Below are 25,173 nucleotides of genomic sequence, written 5' to 3'. Positions count from 1 at the left end.
TGATTTGAGTTCTTTGCGTGATGGGTTTATACTGATAAAGGCCAAAGTGGGGCAGACAGATAAATTGTTCTGGTCATCCTGTGACCATATCACCTGGGTCAATGATTCCATGGGATCTCGTAAGCTCAGGCTGGATCGGTGTACTGCTATTTCTATAGTGATCTTCACCATAGCAACCGAATAATCTACATCATTAAAGACACTTCCTAAACCTCCAGACTTCTTCTTTCCCTCCTGCCTAAATCTAGGTTATGTAGTGCTGGAGCCCGGGGGTTGAGTCCTTCATCTCCTGTGAAAACAAGTTATATGAGCAGAATGTTTTGTATGACCATAACTAGGTAGATTCTCCAGGAACACCCTCTCCACAATCACCCCGAGGTGAAACCTGGATGGGAGACTTCTAACACAAACCCAGAGCATCTTAGGAAGCATAATAGCTGGTATAGTAGGAGGTGCTCCCTTCCCAAAGTCTGTGTTGAATCAATGCTGTGTCATGGTGTTGCTGAAGGTGCTGTCTTTTGCATGAGGCATTGCAGGCATTAAAAATCCCATTACACACTTGTAAGAGTTGGGATGTGAACACTGATATCCTGGCCAAATTCCAGCTCATGCAACTGCATTCTGACTCCTTTAAATCCCCCCTGCACTTTAATTTGGAACAAGGTTCTCACTTCCCCTTTCCCAATCTGCAGTGTAATATTGCTGCAAGTTGCTAAACAGCTGCCATGTTTCAAGTGCGCATTCAGTGGTGGGCAAAGTGATCCCTGTGTCTATTGTTAGTTATCAATTGTTAAGCACTAATTGTTTGATTGTCTTTGTGCAAAACTCAGAGGAAGATTTCTTCCCAGCCGCATGAAGCCTCCTTCCAGCCAATGTCATTTTGGTATCTAAGTATAATGCCCTGATCTTGGGTGGGAGACCAGGGCCCAGGGAACCTCCCATATTCCACTTAGCACCTACTGGTGCCAGGACCAGTAGCCTCAATACCCCTGAGTGCTCAGACAACACAAGGTTGAGAGGAAACCCAGGCAGGCACTGGCACTCATGGGGCGTAATAGCAGGCATGTCTGGATGCATTTGGTTTTGAGAAGGGCAACGCCCCCACTAGAATCGCAGCCAATCGGGGTGGGGAGGGGGTATCCAATCAGACTCACAGGATTTGAGACAGGCAGCTAGCCCTTGAGATGAACAAGATTTTTTGTGAAGACGGCCACCTCCCCAGACACACAGAATCACACTCCAATTCCCTCCTCCGCCCTCACCTTCCAGACACCCAGGATTTGAGAGGGGGAGAGGAAGGGCAGCTCTCTGGAAGGGACAGGGACTGGCAGGGTTGGTGGAAGAAGACGCACAAGGCGTGTATAGTTTGTGCACTGCATCCTTTCATGTATGCGAAGCTCTTTGAGATCCTGTAGGGTGAAAGGAGCTATATGTATGTAAGATATGTTATCACCAAGTAACAGCCTCTTCTGTGCAGGTCAGAGGATCTTTATTCCCCATGATTTCCAGGCCAGGCCTTTATTGCTGCTTGTGTCAGATGCTCTTTCCAGCTAGCTCTCTCTTCTGAGGCCTGTGCGCCACATTAGATCTAAATTAAATTCTGCTGCACTGTTTGCCACCCCCTACCCTTATCCCATTCAAGACCCCACCCCCATGTAGTACAGCCAGGATAGTATCAATGCCAGTGTTTAGTTAATTTGGTTTTAAATTCAGTTATTTTACTCTGCCCCCAGATTTTCAGTGCACTGCAGATTTTGCTCCTGCAATGTGTAGCTGCATTGCTGAAGCTGTCAGGCTGGTCATTTGGTAGCTGGGAGTTGGGTCTTTTGACACTTAGGGAGGTGTGTGAAGTGGTTTTGGTTTTCAGCATTCAGGAGGCTTTGGCTGCCAGCTGTGGGTTGTTTCCGTTCTTTTCTGAGGGGTGAAGATGGCTTTATATTTGGGAGGATGAGGCTCTGAATGTCCCCTGTAGTTCTCAGCAGCTTTCTACCCTACTGGTCCCTCATCCAATACCAGCCACTACTTCTAGTAACCATGGTTATCCCGTTAGATTGAGGTTTCTGCTAAAATGATCAGTAAAAGATGACAATTTTGCTCTGTAGATTGTCCTCGTTCAGCTTTACATTTACACCCCTTGAGATGAACTGGGTTGCTCACGTTTTTTCTTGGAGCTATTACCTCAGGCTGTCTGCAGACTCAGGCGGATGTCACTGTATTGGTGACACTCAGATCATGTTTTAAAGGCTCTCTTCACAACAACATAGGCTAGAGACTTAACTTTCTAAGAAGGTGAAAGCGTTGATTCTGGAGCACAATTGTAAAGCAGCTGCTTTTAGAATAAGGTATTTTGTTACTATTCACACGCCTTCCTAATCTCATTATGCATGGGCCCTGACTATTTTGATCTGTGTTTATAAAGGGAATGGTCACCAGGGCATCTGTGCACACAGACAGCATTTAACAGCAAAAGAATATGGCTGGTGTTACTGGCTGTCCTCTCTTGCTTTTTCCATTTTCAGACTCAGGTTATTAATCTGATTTTAGGTTGCCCAACCCACCCAGTGACCTACTTGTCTTGGTGCCACTCAGATCTTCCTCTGAGCCTTCACTCATGCCAGGCTGAGCAGATCCAGTATTGTTCTTGTGAGGGAGCTGTATACAGCACCTGTAGCGCCCCCTTATATCAGGGTGCAATGCTGCAAGGGCCTCGTCTCCAGTGCCTCCTGCTGGCCGTCTGCCTCTTGCCAGATCTGTGGCTCAGCCGTCTGGCCAAGTCACAGGAAGTTCACTTCTCTTCCAGGGTAACAAAGAACCTTTGGTCCCTTTCTTGGGCTATTCTTTGGTCCATCCTTTGGGGTCAATCTTCAGACCCATCCTGGGCTCAATATTCCTTCTGTTGGGCTTGTGTGCCCCTTCCTCAGCGTCTGGTAGGGGAGCCCAGGCCCACCTTCTGCTCTGGGTTTCAGCCCAGGGACCCTGTGTTTAGCAACTAGGTTTGCTTCATCGATGTGCTGCTGTTTCCCTGGGCTGCTTCTTACCTCTAAGTCCCATTGTGCTGCTTCCCCACAGCCTCCCTTTGGTTCCCAGGCCTCTGTCTTCTCCCTAGGTCCTCCCAGCTTCCCCTTTCTCTGCTGGACCAATAACTCTTCCACCCCTATTGGGCTTCGCCAAAGTGCTTTTACTGACCCTACCACAGGATCTCCCCCACAGGAGCCTAACCTGCTCCTGCAGAGTTCTTCCATTGTTGCTCCTTCTCTTAGCAGGTTTCCCTCACTGCCCTCCTAGCAGCTTCCCCAGTGCTCTCCCTGCTCCTTGCCAGCCCTAGCTCAGAGTTCCCCCAGAGGCTGTGCTGCTCCCTGTGGGTTCTCCTACCTGACTTCTTGCCTGTGTAAGCCCAGTCTCAGGGCCCCCCCCAGGGCCCCTGGTGGGTTCTCCTACCTGCAGGAGAATCCTGCCTTCCCCGCAGACTCTCCCCTCAACTGAGTTCTCCATTCTGTGTAGTCGTTTCTTAACCCTATCGCAGCCAGGGTCACTATCCCTAAGATGCCATATCGCTGTCAGCTGGGAGCTAGCTGGTAGGTCATAGGCCAGGTTGAACCTGGCTCGCCTTAAAGGACCAGCCAGCCTGTGATAGTGCTGAAATGAGAAATAAGTATGGTCGTTCTCTAATTCTCACCTTCCTTCTGTTACCCCTTCCTCAGCAAAGGACTGAATAACTGCCTTGCATCCATCATCTGGGCAGTCTCTATATCTTCCCAAGTACCATGTAAAATCTCAATGTCTTCCACTAGGAGCCATCTCTAATGGAACGATAATGGTTTCCGCATTCTTTTGCCTGTATATCAACTTTTAGGCCTCCAGTACTTTCAATACTTTGAGAACTACCACAGTCCCAATAAATGAGAGAGGCTGTCCCATGCTCCAGAGGCGACTGAATGAACAAAGACATTCTTTTGTAGTGGTCAGGACACAGGATTGCAAGCCAGACCAACTCTGACTAACTCATCGGCTACCCTTGGGCAAGTCACTGAAGCCCAGATTTCTAAAGGTATGGTGCAGCGGCAGTCAAAAAAGCGAACAGAATGTTGGGAGTCATTAGGAAGGGGATAGATAATAAGACAGGAAATATCATATTGCCTCTATATAAATTAATTGCAGTTTAAATCACACAGTTAAACAATGATAGAATATCTTTTATTTAAATATTTTTGGATTTTTTCTACATTTTAAAATATATTGATTTCAACACAAAGTGTACACTGCTCACTTTATATGTTTATTTGCCCTGTAAAATGATAAACAAAAGAAATAGTATTTTTCAATTTGCCTCATACAAGTACTGTAGTGCAATCTCTTTGTCGTGAAAGTGCAATTTAGCATGGAAGCATGTCCTCTGGATTAATGGCCGAATCACGGAGGGACATACAAATGCTTAGCATATCTGGCATGTAAATACCTTGCAATGCTGCCTACAACAGTGCTATGTGAACGCCTGTTCTCACTTTCAGGTGACATTGTAAATAAAAAGCAGGCAGCATTATCTCCCGTAAATGTGTCTTAGCGATTAGCTGAACAAGAGGTAGGACTGAGTGGACTTGTAGGCTTTAAAGTTTTGCATTGTTTTGTTTTTGAGTGCAGTTATGTAATGAAAACAAAACAATCTATGTTTGTAAGTTGCACTTTTATGGTAAAGAGATTGCACTACAGTACTTGTATGAGTTGAATTGAAAAATATTATTTCTTTTGGTTCCTTTTTACAGTGCAAATATTTGGTGAATAATGAAAAATAATATAAAGTGATCACTGTACACTTTGTATTCTGTATTGTAATTGAAATCAATATATTTGAAAATGTAAAAAAAATTCAAAAATATTTATAATACATTTAAATTGGTATTCTATTATTGTTTAACAATGCGATTAAAACTGTGATTAATCATGGTTAATTTTTTTAAATCGAGTTCATTTGTTTTGAGTTAATCACTTGAGTTAACTATGATTGACTGACAGCCCTAATATAAATCCATGGTATGCCCACATCTTGAATACTGTGTGTAGATCTGGGCACCCCACCTCAAAAAACATATATTGGAATTGGAAAAAGTGAAGAAAAGGGAAAACAAACATGTTTAGGGATATGGAACAGCTTATATATGAGGAGAGATTAATAAGACTGGGACTTTTCAGCTTGGAAAAGAGATGACTAGGAAGGGATATGATAGAGGTCTCTAAAATCATGACTGGTCTGGAGAAGGTAAATAAGGAAATGTTATTTACTCCTTCTCATAATACAAGAACTAGGGGTCACCAAATGAAATTAATAGGCAGCAGATTTAAAACAAAAAAAAGGAAATATTTCTTCACACAACGCAGTCAGTCTGTGGAACTCCTTGCCAGAGGATGTTGTGAAGGCCAAGACTATAACAGGGTTCAAGAAAGAACTAGATAAGTTCCTGGAGGATAGGTCCATCAATGGCTATTAACCAGGATGGGCAGGGATGCAAAACCATTTTCTGAAGTGTCCCTAGCTTCCATTTACCAGAAGCTAGGAATGAGCTCCAGGCAATGGATCACTCAATGATTGCCTGTTCTGTTCACTCCCTCTGAAGCACCTGGCATTGGCCACTGTTGGAAGACAGGATACTGGGCTAGATGGACCATTGGTCTGAGCCAGCATGGCCATTCTTATGTAAGCATTGCTGTGCTCAGCCTTGAAATGCCTAACTGATTTAGGAGCTTAAATCTCATTTTCAAAAAGGATTTAGGCACCTAAGAGCCAAAATCTCATGAATGGCCAATGGGCTTTAGGCTCCTAAGTGCCTAAATCACTTTTGGAACTGAAACTTAGGTTCTTAAATCAGTTAGGTGTTGCAACACCGAGCACAGCTATGCTTATATACCTTTAAAAATCTGAGCCTTAACCTCACTCAGTTTATCCATATGTAAAATGGGGGATGACAGTACTTTCCTAGCTCATATGTGTGCTGTCAGATGTAATGCTTATAAAGTGCTTTGTGTCCTTTGAATGGATCGTGTTATGTAAGTTCTATGTATTATTATCAGTAATTGTATGAAGAAAGCCATTCTCACCTACCATAGGGTGACAGAATGAAATGGTCCTCCAGTGAAAAACGCTCCAAAAGGAATTCGGGATACTCTTTAGTTAAGGTGGGAAGCTACAGCTTGACATTTCTTGTGGTGTGTGCTTGTCAAATGTATGTAACCCATATCATAACCTTTCCTATGAAAGACACCATCATTACATTGCTTAAACAATTGTATTACAGTGAATTCATTGCATGTTCATTACACTGATGTGCACGATTAAGCATAAGTGGTACCATATAGTGGAGAGTAATTCTTGCTAATGTTTAATTCACTTCCATGCTGTTACAGTCCATTAAAGAAGCCTGGGTTATATGAAACTCATTGGTTTCAGTTCACAGGGGAAGGAGCAGATTTAATTTGCATGAATTCGTGTAAGGAATTCGTGTTAGTTTTGCTGGAAGTTTCAAGTTCAAACTAAAAGCAAAAACTTCATCAACATCACAGTCTTAGAATCACAGAAATGTAGGGCTGGAAGGGACCTCGAGAAGCCAGCAAGGCCAGCTGTGACAGTATCAAGTAAAGAAACCATCCCTAACAGGTGTTTGTCCAACCTGTTTTTAAAAACCTCCAATGATGGGGATTCCACAACCTTTCTTGGAAGTTTCAGAACTTACCTGCCCTTATGGTTAGAAAGCTTTTTCCTAATATCTAACCTAATTCTCCCTTGCTGCCGATTAAGCCCATTACTTCTTGTCCTACCTTCAGTGGACATGGAGAACAATTGATCACCATCCTCTTTGTAACAGCATTTAGAATATTTGAAGACTTATCAGGTTCCCCTTCAGTCTTCTTTTTTCAAGACAAAACATGCCCAGTTTTTTTAAACTTTCATTATAGGTCAGGTTTTCTAAACATTTTATCATTTTGGTGTCTATCCCTGGGCTCTCTCCAGTTTGTCCACATCTTTCCTGAAGTGTGGCAACCTGAACTGGATACAGTACTCCAGCTCAGGCCTCACAAGTGCCGAATAGAGCAGGACAGTTACCTCCCATGTCTGTCATACAACACCTCAGTTAGTACGCCCCAGCCTTTTTTGCAGCTGTATCCACGTTGTTGACTCATATACAATTTGTGATCCACTATAACCCCCAGATCCTTTTCAGCAGTACCACCACCTAGCCACTTACTCCCCATTTTGTAGTTGCATATTTGATTTTTCCTTCCTAAGTGAAGTATTCTGCACTAGTCTTTATTGAATTTCATCTTGTTGAATTCAGACCAATTCTCCAGTTTGAATTCTAATCCTGCCCTCCAAAGTGCTTTAACCTCTCCCAGCTTGGTGTCATCTGCAAGTTTTATAAGCATACTTTCCACTCCATTATCCAAGTCATTAATAAAAATATGCAAACCAAAGTGATCAATCCAGGATCACTTGAAGCTGGGCCACCTGTTATTCAAAGATGTGTGCACCTTACCTCCCTCCCCCCACACCCTAAAAAACTGTTGGATGAACCTAGGCCAAGTTTGGAGTTTGTGATGAGGCATGTTTTTTGTTGTGAACATGTTGTACAGCTTGGCGCGTGACATGTTCTGAGAAATCATGTGTGTGTTCATCGTCTATCTCTTCATCATCCAACAGACTTGCCCAAATGACCTCCTGGAAACCACTTGAAATGCAGCTTGGCATTGGAGAAACAGCTCTTCCTTTCCAACCGCCGTGCTGAAATGTTAAAAAACCACTATAAAACAATATAGGCAAGCTCTGAAGCCGCGGTCTGAAGGGTTCCCCCCTAATATATATTATATAATCTATAAATATTATTCAGTATCTAACCTTTGATATGAGAATATTCATAGTTTGCCTTGATAATATAAAGGGACCCTGGAGCCCTGAAAGTATCAAAGCGATCCTTGCATAAAGAACAAGGAGGAACCGCAGTGGTACTGGGGATGTTCAGCCAATGATTCTCTTTGACTTGTAGTTAACAGAGTTTTATGTGCCTTTATTATCCTATGGGGGTGTGAACTTTGGTCTGCCAGCCTATTTATGAGGTAGGATCTGAGTCTCATTGACACGAAGGTCCCTTAATCGTTCGATGTGATGTGCACCTTCAGGTTTCCAATCGGAATTGAGATTACTCAACGCCTCTCAGGAGATACTCCACACCTTGCAGGATCAAGCCATTGATCCTTGAGATGTTGATACCGTTGCGTCTCTGTACCTGTTTTCTGATTAATGGAACTTTGTCTATTGCAGTGATCCCGTATCACCTCATCATCACTACCGGCACAGAATATGATTCAAGCACCGACAGCCGAGTTTACATCATCATTATGGGTCCTCAGAAGGTGCAGACAGGCAGGCTCTGGCTGGATCTCCCTAAAGGAAAGAAAGAGTTTGCTGATGGCTCAGTGGAGAAGTTCTCTGTTATGGGATTAGATGTTGGGGAGATCAAAAAATTGGAGGTACTGTGTGAATGAAGCGTGGTCACTGGAGCCTTGAATGAAGCATGTTTCACCTATCTTCAGGGATAGTTAGAGATGGGCAAAAGAGGAGGTGTTTGGATCCGGAACGGAATGAAACTGGGTTTCTATCAAGTTGTTCTCTCACAGGGTTTCAACTCCATCCAGACCAGACTCAGAAAATAAGTCCCCTCTGGTTTTGGATCTGACTTTGAGCCAAGACTTTAGGGGCAGGTTCACAACCTGCAAAGTTAAATGGCTTAGGAATCCATGTCCCAGTTTTGTCCCATCTCTAATAACTCGGCAATGGCTCTTCCCTACGATGGTTGTTCTAACATCTTCCAATGTCAATTCTTTTTTTTTTTAATCTAGTGCAGTTATAATTTATCCATAGGTGCAGTAAAAAGTTCTGGGGTCCTATTCTTTATTCACCTTTTCCCTTTTTGATTTTTGCAGTACTTCCAATTGGGTTTCATAAGCTGCCTCCAGTGAGAAAAGCATCGTGTATTCTAGCTAAACCTGAAAATTGTTTACACAGCTTGGAGGACCTCACAGAAGAGGCTTATAAGCAATATGCACAGATCAGAGATCCCAGAACAGGAACCTTTCTTTTTTACTCTTGCTCAGGGAGACAGAATTTATATAGACTCCCCGTCACTGAGTTTAAACGCGGTATGAATCTTCAAGATATGTATCATTCTTGCTCCATATGGCAGCTACAACCTCCAGGAAGTTTACCCAAGTCCCACAAGTACTACACTCTTTCTGCTAGCTGAAGCCCACAGGGACTGAGGGAGGATTTTAATAGTCAGTCCATTCCAGGCCCTGCCCAGCTGTTGCTGTTAAACTTCCAGATGTGCTGCAAAGCCTTTTTTTATTTTTTTGTCCAGAGAGAGAGGAGTGAAAGAAATATACAAAAGGGAAAAAACTCCTAAACAAATTGAAAATCTCTGAAATTGCATGCCCTGTTGCAACAGGTAATGGTTAGAGTGAATTGCTTCTGTTCACTTTCATTCAAGCAATGTGTTCTGAAACCTTGAGCTGTGCTTCCTAATAGCTTTTAATTTATTATCATGCCACTTTCTTAATGCACTCTAAATGCTTAGTTATTAACTGTAGGCCAATTTATAACCAAGCATTTTTAGTTCCGATTTTCAAAGTTAGGCCAATACATAAATCCTCTCCTCCACCACGCCAGTGTATGTGTATATGCTAATATACCCCTGGTCTGAGCAGGTAAGTTGAGGGTGAGCAAGTATTGGCCCCACCAAACTGTTAAAAAGGAAAGGAGAGAAAATTGGGAGTCTGGGGAAAGAGGGATACAGAAATGGGCAGGACTGGTGGGAGGAAGAGAGGGAATGGGGAATTGGGGAAGGAAGTGTGAAGTAGGTAGGGGCACTGTGAGAAGGGGGAGAGGCAGGAAGAGGGAAGAAAATAATAGAGAGAAAAAGGGAAAGAGGGAAAGGAAATGATGTGAAGGTGAAATTGAGAGAGGGGAAGAAGAAAAAGAAAAAAAAAGAAAGAAAGATATAACACAGCTTTAAAGCTAGTCTCTAGCCACTTGGGCTCCCTGAGCCTCAATGGGCCCTATCATTTTCCTGTCCAGCCTCTTTCTTAGTCATTTGCCCACTTGTCCTTTTTAATGTGCCGTGACGTTCAGTTTTGATAGTCTCCCACTCATGGGAGTGCCTCTTTTCATGCAGTCCCGTGTGCCTAGAAAGTCTCTTCTGATTAATCTGCATCCCAGCTATGACATCCACGTGCCAATCTGGCCGCTATGGCACATGTGCTCATTTTCTTGTACAGTAATGAACCCTTTAGGGACAGGGAAGAAAATGGCTAGCTATCTACTTGGTAGAGGTGAAGAACATCTGGGAATTGGGAGTGGCGTTTTCTTGCTTTTGGCAGAACTTGAGAGGTTATAGGCATAAATTCTTGAGCAGAAATAACATGGAGTATTGCAGAAGGTGCTGGAATGGTCTCTGTGCTCTGTTTGACTGGCTTTACCAGCGTACTAATATCTGCACTGCAATGCAGTTTGTAATAATGCATTTTTATTCTGCTTTCTGTAGAGATAGAAACAGTGAAGATTTGAGTGATATCAGAGGGCGCCTTTGCTCCCTGCTTTGCTGACATCTCTAAAGCTTTGTAATGATACATTTTAATTCACACATTGAAATAAAAATAATGTGGATAACTGGTAGTCACAAGAAACTACAGGCAGGCACTTGACGAAAACTGAATAGTGCTTTCTTTCACCCGTTCATTTTTCTTCTCTTAAGGAAGAAAAATACCCCAGCATCTTAGATTTTGACTGCCGCAGAGAATCACAGTATAATTTAAAATTCCACATTTCCCCCTATGCCTGGGATGTCTTTCTTGAGCTGATATGCCAGGCAACTACCCCTCTCCTCATTCAAATCCCTCACCAAGATTCGCTTCTGACATGATCCCTACAAGAAAGAGCAGCGCTCATTTCGTTATTAGAAATTCTGCCCCGCTGTGCTGTGCGCTGGCCCTTGCTGATCTGAAAAAAGGGGCTGAGCATCATCTGCTCTCATGAGTCCGTGAGATTCTCTCTCACCTCGCCAGCGTCACACCCTAAGCATGTAATCTCATTGCTGTGACCTTTGTCTGTCCTTTCCCTTTCCCTCTCTCTTATTTTATTTTACCCTACTGTTGTGTCACATCTGAAATTTGATTGTAGCCTTTTAAGGGAAGGTTTCCTGCCTTATTATCTGTATTGTGAAGAGCCTAGCAAACCTTAGACTCTGAGAAAAAATAACAGTGCCTAGGATTTTCAAATGAGCCTGTTATGTTAGGCACCCACATCTCTCTGAAATTCTACTTCTTTAGGAGAAATATCATCAGTCTTCCATTGGTGGTCATTATGGCTCTGTGTTCAGAACCTACACTCTGCTGTGATGATGACTCAAGACCATGCAACATATTGGTGTGTCTTATTGCACAATTCATTTTGAAAAGGAATGACTATGACAACTGTTCACCATCACTGCTGGCTTAAATGTAACCTACTAAGAAAACTCAAAATTAAATGAATCCCAGAGTTATGTTCTGAATGCCCCGCTCACCATGCTGTAGGGGTTCTTCAGCACTGAACTAAGTTTTAACTCAAGTTTTAAACATTGTTCTGAGGACCCATGAAAGACTGCTCATCTTCTGGATTCCCAAAGATCACCCAGAATGCAAGGGGCCTCATTATTGCTCATCAGTGCTAAACTAGGAATTAATAGCTGCTCTGAAGTGCTGGTGTCAAGAGATGTCCCAGAATATTGCCTTATGAGACATTTGTAATGATCTGAGATAAGCAACAGACTTTCACAGGAGTCCCCACAGAATTTCCCCTAAAGTTACTCTGTCTCTCTTTCTAGGACTTCCCCATCTTCCTGATTCCTGGCATCTTACTACAGATTTAAAGAAACAGTGCACATATTCTCTTAGGAGTTTGGTGGGAAGGGCAGCTGAGTTGGTAGGGAGCGTGTGGAAAAGCAAGTGTTGTATTCCCATTCCCCTCACACCCTAGGAAACAGAGAATTATTGCATCCACTGTAGACTTGAATTTCCCTAGTGGTTAGCTCTAATTTTCTGCAGCTGCACAGACATTAGCATTGTAATAATATTCCTACTAATAATGATGGCTGAGACAGTCAGATAAAAATGATCATTTGTTTTTGGGTGGAGAAAGCTACTATGGACCTATCATCCTCAATGGAGCTGTTATTCTTTTAAAAAAAAAAAAAGTTATTAGATATTTAGGGTGGTTCAGGAAATAATTTGTAAAAATTGGGAGCTAAGAGTTCTGTATCTCTTCAAGATGCATAACTTTTGCTTTGAAAATAATGAACTGTAGGCAGCTCTTATTTCCACCCTTTTGTGAACAGATTGTTCATTAGAATGACTGACTGAGAGAAATTTTCTCTTTGTGATTGGGATACATAATTATGCTGCTATGAATGTGCTCAGATTAATCTCCCAAGTTATTTAACAGTGACACACACACACATTCTGGGAGAGGAGTTTAAAGTATTAGCAATCGACTGCAGCTGTACCCTCCCTGGCTGTGATGTCAGATCTCACAGGCTCAGGCCAGGAGACCCTTCTAGGACCTGCAGAATGATAACTAAATAGGAGGCATTTCTCACTGTGAGTCAGTATTGAACCGGTGCCTCATATAGGGCTGGGGTTACTTGTTGCTTCAGCTACTAGCTTTCAGCTGTCTATCGGAGGTATGCATACGGCTCCATCACCATAGTATCTGAGGGTATGTCTGCATCACAATAAAAGACCCTCATCCTGGCCACAATTGGTCCAGGTCAGCTGACTCAGGCTCACAGCACTCAGGCCGTTGAGCTATAAAATGGCGGAGTCGATGTTCATGATCTGGCAGGAGGATGGGCTCTATGAGGGTGAGGGTCTCAGAGTCCAGGACCAAATGTCTACATTGCTATTCTTAGCCCTGCAGTCCAAGTCAGCTGACCCAGGCTGAGAGTGCCAGGGTTTTTTTTAATTGCAGTGTAGACATACCCTCAGTGCCTCACAACATCCCTGGCAGCTCTGGAAGGACCATTATCCCCATTTTACAGATGAGGAGCTAAGGCACAGAGAGACTTGGTGACTTGTCCAAGGTCCTACAGGAAGTCTATGGCAGAGCAGAGAATTGAGCCAGGTTTCCCAATTCCTAAGCTAGCGCCACTTGGACAGCTTTCCTGAGGTCCAGAAACCCATTGAATAGTTATTGTACAGTAGCAATTAGAGACTCTGATCATCACTGGGACCCCGTTGGGTTAAGTCCTATACAAAGAGAGAAGCAGACACAATTCCTGCCCTGAAGAGCGTACAGTTCAATAAAACGAGCAGCATGCCGAGGCTAGGGAAGAGGGAAGCAATCCAGTACATGCGTTTTTTTCTATACAGACATATATATGGGGGTGGGATGGGTTGGTCTGTGTGGAGGAGGGGCTGTATGGCCTTACAGGGTGTGATGCGGCCATTCTGCACATGCAAAGTAAGAGGAGCCAACCAGTGGGTGGCTGAGACAGTTATTGTCAGCGGAGAGGAAGAAGGTGATGCAAGAAGAAGCGTGGTACTTTTTGCAACAATAGGGGCATTTCTTGACCATGTTTCAATTTGGGCAGTTGCTCTCTGTCTAATTAATATCCTCCCCCTGTATTTACAATTGGGTATGGTATCGTCTTTTGCTTCTGTCTAGGTTTTAAAATCCTGCCCCTCAGTGTGATATCTGAGCACCTTAACTAGTATTAACTGCAGTGGATGCCAACACCCTTCCTTGGGTGTAGAAATGTCATGCGTTGTTTTACAGCAGCTCCGTTCCATCCTGGAGGTGGCCGCATTTCAGCAGTAGGTGAAATAAACCGGCTTTGCCTGTCATTACCAGTTAAAACATTTGATCATTTCCTATTAGGATCCCTGGATATGTCTATATTTCCTTTAACAGCTGTTATTTTTATCTGTCTGAATGTCATAGCTGGGTCATGATGGTGCCACTCCAGAGAGCTCCTGGCTAGTAGACGAGCTAACACTTAGTGTACCCACTAAAGGGGTCATGTATACCTTTGTCTGTAAATGCTGGCTGGCCAGAGACCGAGGGGATGGTCTCACTTCTCGTGTCTTCAACCTCTTGGATGCAGATTGTATTAACATTGGCCAAAAGGTATGTTCTAAAATCTTTTTAATCTTTAGCAATTCAATTAAAACCTATATCTATATACATGTGTATGTGCCATATATGGTAACAGATTATAATATAACTGTAGTGGATACTTTTGTAAACTACTGTACTGTACCTTCTACATAAGGTTTGGGTGTCTTATTTTTAAAAGGTATCTTTATTATTAATTTAGAATTTTTGCTTAATCTTATGCCCTGTTATAAAGCATATATGTACAATTCTAAAAAAAAAAATCATTTCTAATCTGTTATTTTGTATGCACAGGAGATCATTTCAAAGTTAACAAATTAAGATGGGACTTTTTGTGTGTGCAAAGTTTGAGATTTGTTTGTGCATAATGTTGTGTTTCAAAATTCTTTTTTTTCTCAATTAAAAAAAAAAAAGGCATCTAGAAACCGTGAAACTTTTATAGGTTTGCTCATCTCTGAATCAAGTACCAAATGATTTAAATCAAATGTAGCAAAGAAAAATTAAAAAGAAAAGACAAAACCCACTATATGTATATAAACATTTGAGATGAGATGTTGTGTGCCATATTTTAACCCGATACAAATTAAAAAACCTGAATTATGTAGTCTTTGGAAATAAGATTCATAATGAAAACACTAGCAGACAATAATGTTGATGAGTGAGACAATAAGACAGCATACTGTATTTTATACCTTTGTGTCGGTCTGAAATCTCTATTGGTAAATCTATATTCACAGCTAGATTACACTGCTGGTAAAACAGTAATTTCATACATTGCTCCTGACTCCCAACTAAATGAGATTTACACATAAAATCTTTTATGTACCCCAGACAAACAGAAATGTGATAACATTTTTTACTAACAACAGACACTCAGCTACTGCACACAACCTTCAACCGCAGAACCTATTGCACTCAGAAAGGAGACATTGGGCAGAAAACTGGGGTTGAGGTCAACTTTATCTGAAACATTCCATCAGTTCTTTAACTTCCACCTTGACAGCTTTCAAAGACTCACACCAGAGACCTGGGCTAATGTGTCATCCATAAATCAATATTGATGCTAATTAGGGATTAAGCTTAGTTTTCCATTAAAAGCCCATTATTCACCACCACTTCCTTAAATTTGCCAAAAGTAATTCAACCCACCTCAAATCTCATATGTAATGTGATGCCAGAATTTTGCTGGAAGATTTGAGGAAAATCAGGGAAGGTGTCTGTGAGGTGGTGAGAGCTCAAAAACTGAAGTGTAGGTTTCACTTTTTGAACAGCTCATCACATATTTTGTCCCCTCTTTCCTTATAAATAGCTTGTATCAGAAATTCCAGATTTGTTGGCATTGATGAGGACTGGTGCCCTTAGCTATTTTTGGAAAGTTAATTGTATGATTTTTCTTTACCTCCTGCACAGCTGCAGTGTAATTTAAATGCATCAGTTTTAATTTGTTTTCCCTCCTATTCCTTTGACATGCTTGAATAATGTGGCATCCACGACTCATGCCTATAAAACATACATAACATACTGCACCATTAAGGAGTACAGTGTATTGGGACTGTTTCTGATATCTCTCCACTGGTTAAACACAAGCACCTTATTTACCCTGGATAACAATTTTAAAAGTGACTTAGGTAACTAAGTCCCATTGACTTTCAGGGGGACTTCTAGGTCATGTAGGTGCTTTTTTAAAATGTTATTAAAGTCTCATGGAACATTGGGACTCAGGTACCTAAATCACTTAGGTGCTTTTGAAATATTTTACCCCATGAGTCCAGCTGTTCATGACTCAGAGAAAGAGAATAAAGTTAAACTAATACGTTGAAAATGATTCCAACTAGCTTTCTGATGTGCAAGTTGGCACTGATATCTTGGGACCTTCCAGGGCTTGATGCAAGTGCTGTGTATCTCACTGGGAAAGTGGGAATCTCCACTTTTTCATGGTATAAGACACACATTTTTTACCATGCAGAGTGGTGAGATGCATATCAGGCTTTAAACCTGTCACTGAAGAAGCAGGACTGAATATTTTCCACGCTGGGCATCAGAGCAGTGATGGGAGGTGGGGCAGGGGACTACTGTATTTGAAGAGAAGAAACAAACATTTCCTTGGCAAGTTGATTTTTTTTAAATGGCAGTAGTTTGAAGCAGCTCAGAGGGCTGGGATGTTGAAATCAGTCTAGAGGGAGATGGATTCGTGGGCAGAGTGCAGATGAAACAGACAAAGTTGTATGATCATTGCCATTTATCACCCGCCTCTGCAGTTTATCAGATGGCTATCACTTAGAAAGCATGTATGTGCGTAGTAATAACAGAGTCTCTCTCACACTCAAACACGTGCGGGCTGTCAAAATCACTAAAAAAGGTTAGGTGATGAAATAAGAAAATATTTCATAATAAGTTTTGACTAGTAACTTTGCAATGGAAAATATCAGTATAAAGGGAACTGGTATTGAAGATACTGTGGTATGATGACTGCACTTAAAGAAGCAGACAAATTGCAGAACCTGACTACCTTTTTGCTTAGGCTTTTGTTTGGATCAAGAACAGCTGTTTGCAGCGAGACACTTCATGATTGTTTCAATCCTTGCCAGATTCTATATGAAATTACAGTTGTGACTGGAGACATCCAACATGCTGGTACTGATTCCAATATTTACATGACTCTCTTTGGGTCCAGTGGGAACACGGAGGAGATGCAGCTGGAAAAAAACGGAGAGAGGTACAGTGTCTTGTCCGCTTTGTTCCTTAACAACAAAGCACAGTGTTCAAATGTCTACACAGTTAGGGCCCTGATGCTGCTCCCACAGAAGTAAATGGCAAAACTGTCATTGACTTTAAGGCCTGAGGAGCAGATCCCATTTCCAAATTGTGGCATTGGACTTAACAGACTAGTAGGAAGAAATATATTGTTGCAACAAACGATATATCATCCTTTGGCATTTGTACAAGTCTTGGCGTTTATCCTGTTTCTGTGTAGTGTTAAAACTAGGCATTGTAAGGGAAATTGTGAATACTAAAGTCTTGTGTCAGCTACAGCCAGGGTCCTAAATATTCCATGATACCATAGCTGCAGTATTTGCCGTGGAATCCACCTTTGCCGGAGCATCTAAGATTTCAGATTTTTTTAAATTATCTTTCATAGTTGTGAAGAAAATGTAAAAAACATGGATTGAATATAAACCAACACAGCAATTCTGCCAACAGTCTGACACTGACCCATCCATACCAAGGGGTGGTGTACTCTGTGATCTAAAGATAACTTGTAACTATTTCACTAATGATCACTTTCACAGAAGCAGCTAAAATGCTTACCCTGTAATCCTAATCTGACTTCATCACCTTCTCAGGTGCCAAAATCTCCAGCGTCCCCCGATAACTTCTGCCTTGCGGTTGTACATTGTCAAATGTGAGGACAGCATGGAATGAATGTCACAGGGACCACAGCAATAATTATAATATTCCATTTTAATTAAATAACCCCCCCCAATTTTCCACCACAGACTTTCCAGGCTGCCACACCAGAGTGCTAGCAGAATCCAAGGATCTAGCCATAGAACTTAGATCCAGTTTGCTGTAGGAAGCATCAGACCTTTGACCGCAGTCTTGTAGCACGTTAACTTGTTGAGTTGTGATTCTGTGTATAGCACACTGACTAGCATTACTGAAAATAGGAGCTCTGTGGGCAGAATGATGGAGATGTTTGTCCAGGGAAATGTTATGTTTTATGGCAAGGGAGGCCTCTTTTGTCCCTCCGCAGGTCCTGCGCTCTTTTCGGCTATGCTTGGTGGGATGGCTGGGTGGGAGTGGGGGAAGGAGAGGAAGAGGGGGCCCGGTCCCATCCTCTACTCCAGGCCCTGACCCAGGGACCCTGTGAGGAGGAGCCTCAAACCGCTTAGTCTGTGAGAGCTACTACCTTCCCTGGGTCACCTGTCCTTGGCCCCACTGCTCATGGTCCACTTCCTGGAACTGGAGCAAGGGTTTTTCCCCCCCCTTCCTCACCATGGGTCTCTCTGTCCCTGTGATTCTCCCCTGTTTGGGTGAGGTCACCCCACCTCAACTTCCTTGCTCAGTTGTCTGATCAGTCCTCCTTGAGGCCTCTGTGCCTACGACCCTTGGGCTTCTCCTTAACTCCTGTACCTTTTGTGGTTTATGGTAGATACAGCAATCACTCTAGGCTCCAGAGCAGCTCCTCCACTCAACTCCCTTTCAACTGCTCCTATCTGCCTGACAGGGAGGCTTTTAACTGCTGGGGCAAGCTCCTTAATTGGCCTCAGCTGGCCTAATTGACCTGGAGTAACCCCAGCTGAATCACCAAGGGAACAAAGATTTGTTGATCCTGGGGCTAATATATATACCCTCCAACACTCTCCCATAGCCGTCAGGTCTGGCCCTGTCACAATTTGCATATGCCAGTAAGGCATAGTTACATGGGCAAGTATATTCAAATGACCTTGACTCATTCCTGTGTTTCATTATGTAACAAGAAAGGTGCCATCGTTTTGTTTTGGAAAGGTAGAACGCATTTAACCCTGCCTAAAATCTCTGCATCATCTTCAAAGGACCCAGTCCAGCAGAGTGAATACGCTTCCTGCTGAGCCAGGCAGGCTCCAGAATGCCAGACAGAGAGACCCAGAAGATAGTTTGTTTCCAGGCATGCTCAGGTGCTTTTAACCTAAGAGCACCGGCAGATGAGCTCCCTCTACTTGCTCCCCTCTGCAGCTCCCTACGCTTGGCTGGTGTGTCTTCCAGCGTTTTCAGTCCAGTGTGCAACCCCTGGAGGTGGGGAGAGGGACTGTTGTTTTTCTTGTTTAAGAAACAAAACCAGCCCCATGTCAGGTGACAATGTCTGTGAGGGATGGGGAGAGAGCTCCCAGTCACTGGAGAGGAGTCCTTCAAGCTAGCTCTAGTGGGCTGACTGAATAAGCCAGGAAATAGCTTACATTATTGTAACTACTGAGAGAGGCCCCAGAGCTTCTAGGACTAATTTTAAAGAGACGTTACCACGCTATACTGCACTGTGTGCCATCGCTCCGCAGAGATGCCTTTCTTCAAGACAGGGGCCCCCAAAACATAGTGAAAAGCAACTGAAGCATCTAGCTGTACCTAGACATGGCCAGATATCCGAAGGAATGGCAGCTTATGTATACAATGTGTAAAGCGGTTTTGCACACACTGTAACTCTGCCACAAGATGTCACAGACCTGGGCATGGGCAGTCAAGCCTAATGCTCAAAGTAGCAGCTGTCCAGCCTAGCACTCGCAGTTGGAGTCAAGATCCAGGAATCAGAGCCAAGGGCCAGTAACCAGGAGTCAGAAACAGAGTAGTGGACTGGAGCAAGGTAGGAGCAAGGCAGGAACAGGAGTGGAGGAAGGCTAAGAACAAGGCAGATACAGGAGTGATTGCTGCTACGGGCATACACATTGAGTGACCCCTGGCTGAGTGCTATTACTGGTTTGAAGAGCAGTCCTGGCAATGCCGCTCAGCCAATCAGACCATCTAGCTGATTAGGGGTGTCAGCTACTGTTAGCTAGCTGCTCCTTGCCCAACTGCAGGCCTCATTCCTGACCCAGGATTGATTGTAACCTGCCCACTACTTGCTTTGGCCGGGCTGTCCTTAATACCCTCCTCAGAAGGGAACTTTTTCACAGTATGCACGTTGCCTGTTTACTTGCAATTCCTGTTGTGTCTCAGTCCAGCAATTCACAATACAGACTTTCACTGATTCAAGTCCTGTCGAGAAACATCTGTAGTCATCGCACATTTGAGCAGAGAGAGAGGGAGGAGAAAGCACTGAATACAAAATGGTTAAAAGACATTTCATCTTTATTGGGGCCATCCAATACCGGTTCACTCATAGGAGCTCACCACCTTACAAAGAAACAACTGTCTAACCTGTCACAGATTTAAGCCGATTTTAGTTACTTTACTGTTATTGCCCAGACCTCTGGGCAATGGAAATATTTATAAGTGGAGGCATGGATAGGAAAGCTTAATGAAATCCTGGAGACAAATGGTTCAGTGTCCTAAAGAAAGCATTTTGCCAAGTATTTTATCTCCACCAGTGTTTTTCCCCCAGTTTTTATTCAGATTTACAGTTCTTATGCTCATGTTCATATAAATTAGGGATAGAAAAGACCTATTAGGTCCTCCAGTCCATCTCCTTAGGGTGATTGTTTCCCTACAGTGTAATGAGTTCTCGTGAGTAATGGGTTGGTTATGAAATTTACGAATTCTGAGCAGAATATTGACAGATGACAGCAGTTTGAAAGAGCAGGATGATGGGAGGTTGCTTAGACTCAAGTTATTTAGCCTGGAAAGGACAAAATTGAGAGGGGGCATAAAGATTTCCAAATAACGATGTTCATAAAAAAATAGTGGTTTGCTCCTTTTCATTTTGTCTGATAAAGTTAGAAAGTGGAGGATCAATCCACTTAAGCCATAAAAGGAAATATTATTTTGCACAGTGTATAGTCAGTCTTGGCATTCACTGCCGCAGAAAGGCACTGAGGCAAAGAACATAGGAGGCATTTTCAAAAGGGTGAGGGCTAGGTACATTAAACCATTAATAGCTAAAAATGAACCAGAATCAAAACCCCGCACCTGACACCTCTGTACACCTGGGGACGTTAAGGTCTGGATCAAAACTTTGCAACTGATGCCAAACCTATTGGTAGCATCTGTCGCTGTGCAGTCTGAGATAATGGCTCGAGGATAATCAGATTCATGCTACCGGGTGTAGTCTGACCAGAGGCTGAAAAGAAAATTCCCCCCTCATATCACTGCACTGCACAGCTGGTAGCAGGTACAGGCCACCGCCAGGAATGGGATACCATTCCTATTTATTATCTAGATTGTAGTAGCGCCCAGAGTGTACAAAGTGGTATTCAAACACATGAGGAGACACATGCCCTGTTCCCTATAAAAGCTCACCGTTAGAACTTTTAAATGATGGACAAGGGGAAAGGCCATATAACACATAAGCAAAGGAGCCAAAGTGGTGGCTGGTAGTTCTGCTGGGGTTTTCTTTAGGTGTTTTGTGGGATAGTTTATGCAAAGACTCCTATCTCCAACTGCCCTGTGATTATTATGATTATGATTATGATTAGTGATTATTAGCTGGCTATGTTCTTGTAGGTCTGCAGCAATTCCACCGGCCTGTGCGGGATATTACAGGGTGGGCCTGGGGGATGCATTGACTGTAAACAGATCAGTATAGAGCCCCCAAGAACACCTGCTGCTGACTATAGGTGAAAACCTGGCCCTTCTAAACTCTTGTTGACTTCAATGGGGCAGGATTTCTCACTGTCAGCATAGATACTAAGCAGCCGGGGAACTAGACACCCCTTAACCAGCATGCTATATCATTCAAGGTGCACATTCCAGCCCATTAGTTGGCCCTTCTTTCTCCTTTTGCTCATCAGCAGTAAGAGCCAATGTTCCCTACACCCTCTTCTCCCCATAGTGCAACAGCAAGGCAGAATACAGTCCACGGCTTGAAGCCGAGTTTCTAAAAATGAGCTGCCCCACTTGACCCATCTGCAGGCCCCAGTTCCAGACTGAAACACTCAAAAAGTTTGGGAATATGTAGATGAGGTTTGTAGTTTGGCCCCATCTCTCCTAATAACACAATTTGCGTGTACACAGTGTAAACGCAGTTATAGTCTGTGTTACAACCAGGGTAATGAACCATGCTGTAGATTAGCTTGGGCAACCTACAGAGGGTTTGTACTGGCTTGATTCTCAGGGAAAACGAATCCCTATCCAAACCTGGCAGGGGACGCTCGCCAGAATCATGATAGAATGCAATAAATGAGAGTGAAAAACTCAAGTCCAGAACAGCGCACATGAAACTCTGGTTTTCAAGTGTTTTTACTGAGGTTGCTGGCATGGTTTGAGCTGTAGTATGCACTGGGCATGGTGACTGCATCAGCATGAGAAACGAAGCCAGATAATGCAAAATCTTTCAATTTCTCCAGATTTGAGAGAGGTCAGGAGGACACTTTTATCATGGAGATTGCTGACATTGCACCATTCAGGAAGATGAGGATCCGGACTGATGGAAAGGGGACACGCCCAGACTGGTTCCTGGAAAAGGTAGCATGGTTACTTTGTGCAGTACATCTAATCTTAACTCCGTTGGTTCAAGACCTGGAGCCGGAGGGAGGGAGAGCAGAAAGGGACTAAGGTGTGAGTTGGAATATCTGCCTTTCTCATTCACACCCTCACTACCATTCTTTTCATGTTTCTTTCCTGTCAGTTTCTGGATTCTTATCTTGGCAGAATCCGAGTCCCCAAAGAGATTGGACGGGTGCGGGAGGGAAACAAATGAAATGTCTAACTTTACCCAGATGGACTCTCTGCTGTTAAACGTCTGTCTTCCCTACTAGGAAAGAACACTGGCTCACTGCCAGAGCACCTGCAAATACATTATGGACTGTGTAGAAAATGTAGCTGCACTGTCTGTATTGAGGAATGTTGGTAAATAGTATTAGCTGGGTTGGTTGGTGCATTTTAAAAAGACAGGTCTGGGCCCCTGTAAATCCTGTAAAATTGAAATGTATCTCCCTTCCCCCCGGCAATTTTTTTCTTTTTCATATGGCAACTATTGATTATTTTCTCCCCGCTGTTTCAAATGGAACCAATAATCTGGCTGCAACGATTTCCATTTACTGTACTCTAACTAGTGCTTTTTTATGCCAAAACAGTATTGCTAATGCAGGTGCATCGTCTGTGGATCTAGCAGATCTGTATGAGCTGTGCTAATGTTCGCCCATTAAAATGAGTAAAATATAGTTTGTTTGTAGGCCCTACAGTAGTATTTTGCTAGTAGTTTTTACTCTTGCTATATTTTCTCAGTAATGAATTATGGCTTAAACATAAAGGGCGGCTGTAGGAAGCATCTTCCCATTCCTAATACACACACACGGGAATCAGGTGCCATGCAGGAGTCCTAGGGAGAGGGATCAACAAGCATATTGGGTTGCACTCCAATGGGGTTCCACGTAGGGGATCTAGCAAAGACCATCACCATATGTGCTTACTAGGACTGGCAGCAGATACGTAGGGAAGTCATTCTGCTTCTTCCTAAAGCAGCGTAAGGAGCATTCGAAGGCATGCTCCGTTAAACATGGACTAAGACATTCTGCTTGCCTCAGCCCTGTATAGGCTGTAGGCGCTGGAGGAGTGCTGCTCTGCTGCCATGAATTACATCCTTACCTTAGCACCCCAGAGACAAGTAAGGGCAAAACTGAGATACTTAGAATTCTGATGATTCTCCCTATGAGACCAATTTGTGACCAGTCCCTTGTAGAGGTTGCTGTATATCTCTTTCGCAACAGCACTGTTTCTAGGTTTGGCTGGTTTTTGTTTTGTTTTCTAGTGCAGTTCTCAAAACATCTGTGAGACTCCAGGTGATTTACTATTCTGTTTCTTCCTCTCTCCTACTTCCCTTGGGGTGTATTTTTAGCCCAATGATCATTGTTTCAGGACACAGGAAAGTTGCTCTACATTTGAACCCAAATTGAGGTTGCAACCATTTTTATTGCAGGGTCATTTCTGTTACTCTGAGTGAGCATCATTTGTCAATGAGCAGATTCAAAAAGAGCAAAGTTCTTATCCTCTTTCTGTCCCAGAAGCTGGGAAAGGGTGACAGGATGGATCCCTTGATTACCTGTTCTGTACCCTCTGAAGCACCTGGCATTGGCCAATGTCGGAAGACAGGACACTGGGCTAGATGGACCATTGGTCTGACCCAGTATGGCCGTTCTTATGTTCTATGCTTTCCCCAAAGAATGTCAAACACAAATATTCTGACGTTTTCCTTTCATTCTTTAAGGGAAGGAGAGTGGTTGGGTGAAATTTTCAATGAGATTTAGCTTTCTAAGGTTAGGTTTCTAAGAGCCTTAGATTTCTACAGGCCAGATTTTCAAAAGTATTTAGGCACCTCAAGATGCAGATAGCTGCCTAATGGGATATTCAAAAGTGCCTAAGTAGGTTAGATGCTTACTCCCAATTAAATTAATCCGCCTTATTTACTAATGGATTGGAAAGTACTTCATTTTCCTCATGATCAAGTACATCAACCTGCTTCTTTCCAAATACAGAACATAAATATTTATTGAACATTTCTACCTTTTCAACATCATTATTAACATGTTTTCTATTTAGTAATGGTCCTATAACTTTGTCGGGATTTCTTTTGTTCCTAATACACTTTTTTAAAAAAAACCCTCCTGTTTGTTTTTCTTTGCCCTGCTAGCCAGGGATTTTTTCCATGATGATGATAGCCTCCCTTATCAATTGTCTGCACACTGTAATGTCTAATGTATATTGATTGCTTTCTACTCCATTCCCCATTTTTTCCATTTGTTATGTATTGGGAGTTTTTTTTTTTCTAATTGCCTCACAGGGTATGTCTTACACAGGGATAAGAAACCCATCACTGACCCGGGTCAGCTGACTCGGGCTCATTGAGTTCAGGTGCCGGGGCTGAAAAATGGCTGTGTAGATGTTCGGACTCAGGCTGGAGCCTGAGCGGTGACACCCTGTGAGAGTGGAGGGTCCCAGAGCTCAGGCCCCCACCAAAGCCCAAACCTCTAAACAACAATTTTTACTTCCGCAGCCCAAGCCCTGCGCGCCCAAGTCAGCTGACCCAGTCCAACCACAGCCGTGCCGTGGGTATTTTATCCCCGTGTAGACATACCCACAGAGACAAAGAAACAACAAGCACATCAAACCCTTTTGAAATGTTTTTGAAAATGGGATTTAGGGTCCTAAACCACTTGGGTGCTTTTGAAAATGTTACCCCTCATCTCCATTTTTACTACAGAAATACAGGAGAGAGGAAAGAAACGGTGATAACTGAACTTCTCTATTAGCTATAGAGGAATTTTTGGAACATTATTTATTGATTCTTTTTTCCTGAGGTAAAAGTACAACATGACATTCACAACAAGTGAATCAGGACAGGAGTGATCCATAAAGCG

General features: G+C 43.0%; 1 protein-coding gene and 1 long non-coding RNA gene across 2 annotated transcripts in view; one reads left to right on the top strand and one right to left on the bottom strand.

Moving 5' to 3' along the window:
• The window catches only part of LOXHD1 (lipoxygenase homology PLAT domains 1), a 264,458-nt gene that overhangs the window by 201,007 nt on the left and 38,278 nt on the right, over positions 1 to 25,173 (top strand). The window contains exons 37-40 of the mRNA XM_067545371.1: positions 8,306 to 8,514; positions 14,018 to 14,203; positions 16,780 to 16,907; positions 22,165 to 22,282. Coding sequence (XP_067401472.1) covers positions 8,306 to 8,514; positions 14,018 to 14,203; positions 16,780 to 16,907; positions 22,165 to 22,282 — 641 coding nt within the window. The remainder of the gene's footprint in view (positions 1 to 8,305; positions 8,515 to 14,017; positions 14,204 to 16,779; positions 16,908 to 22,164; positions 22,283 to 25,173) is intronic.
• LOC137151142 (uncharacterized) lies at positions 14,863 to 18,388 on the bottom strand. Its single transcript, XR_010919189.1, has 3 exons — positions 18,326 to 18,388; positions 17,501 to 17,571; positions 14,863 to 16,887 (listed from the first exon to the last, which is right to left on the bottom strand). It is a non-coding gene; the product is annotated as an uncharacterized lncRNA (long non-coding RNA).

The sequence above is a fragment of the Emydura macquarii genome, unplaced genomic scaffold, assembly GCF_026122565.2.
Source record: "Emydura macquarii macquarii isolate MOO-44397 ecotype Brisbane River unplaced genomic scaffold, CSIRO-AGI_Emac_v2 contig_1045, whole genome shotgun sequence".
NCBI classification, from domain to species: Eukaryota; Metazoa; Chordata; order Testudines; family Chelidae; genus Emydura; species Emydura macquarii.
This window is presented reverse-complemented; position numbering and strand designations above follow the sequence as displayed.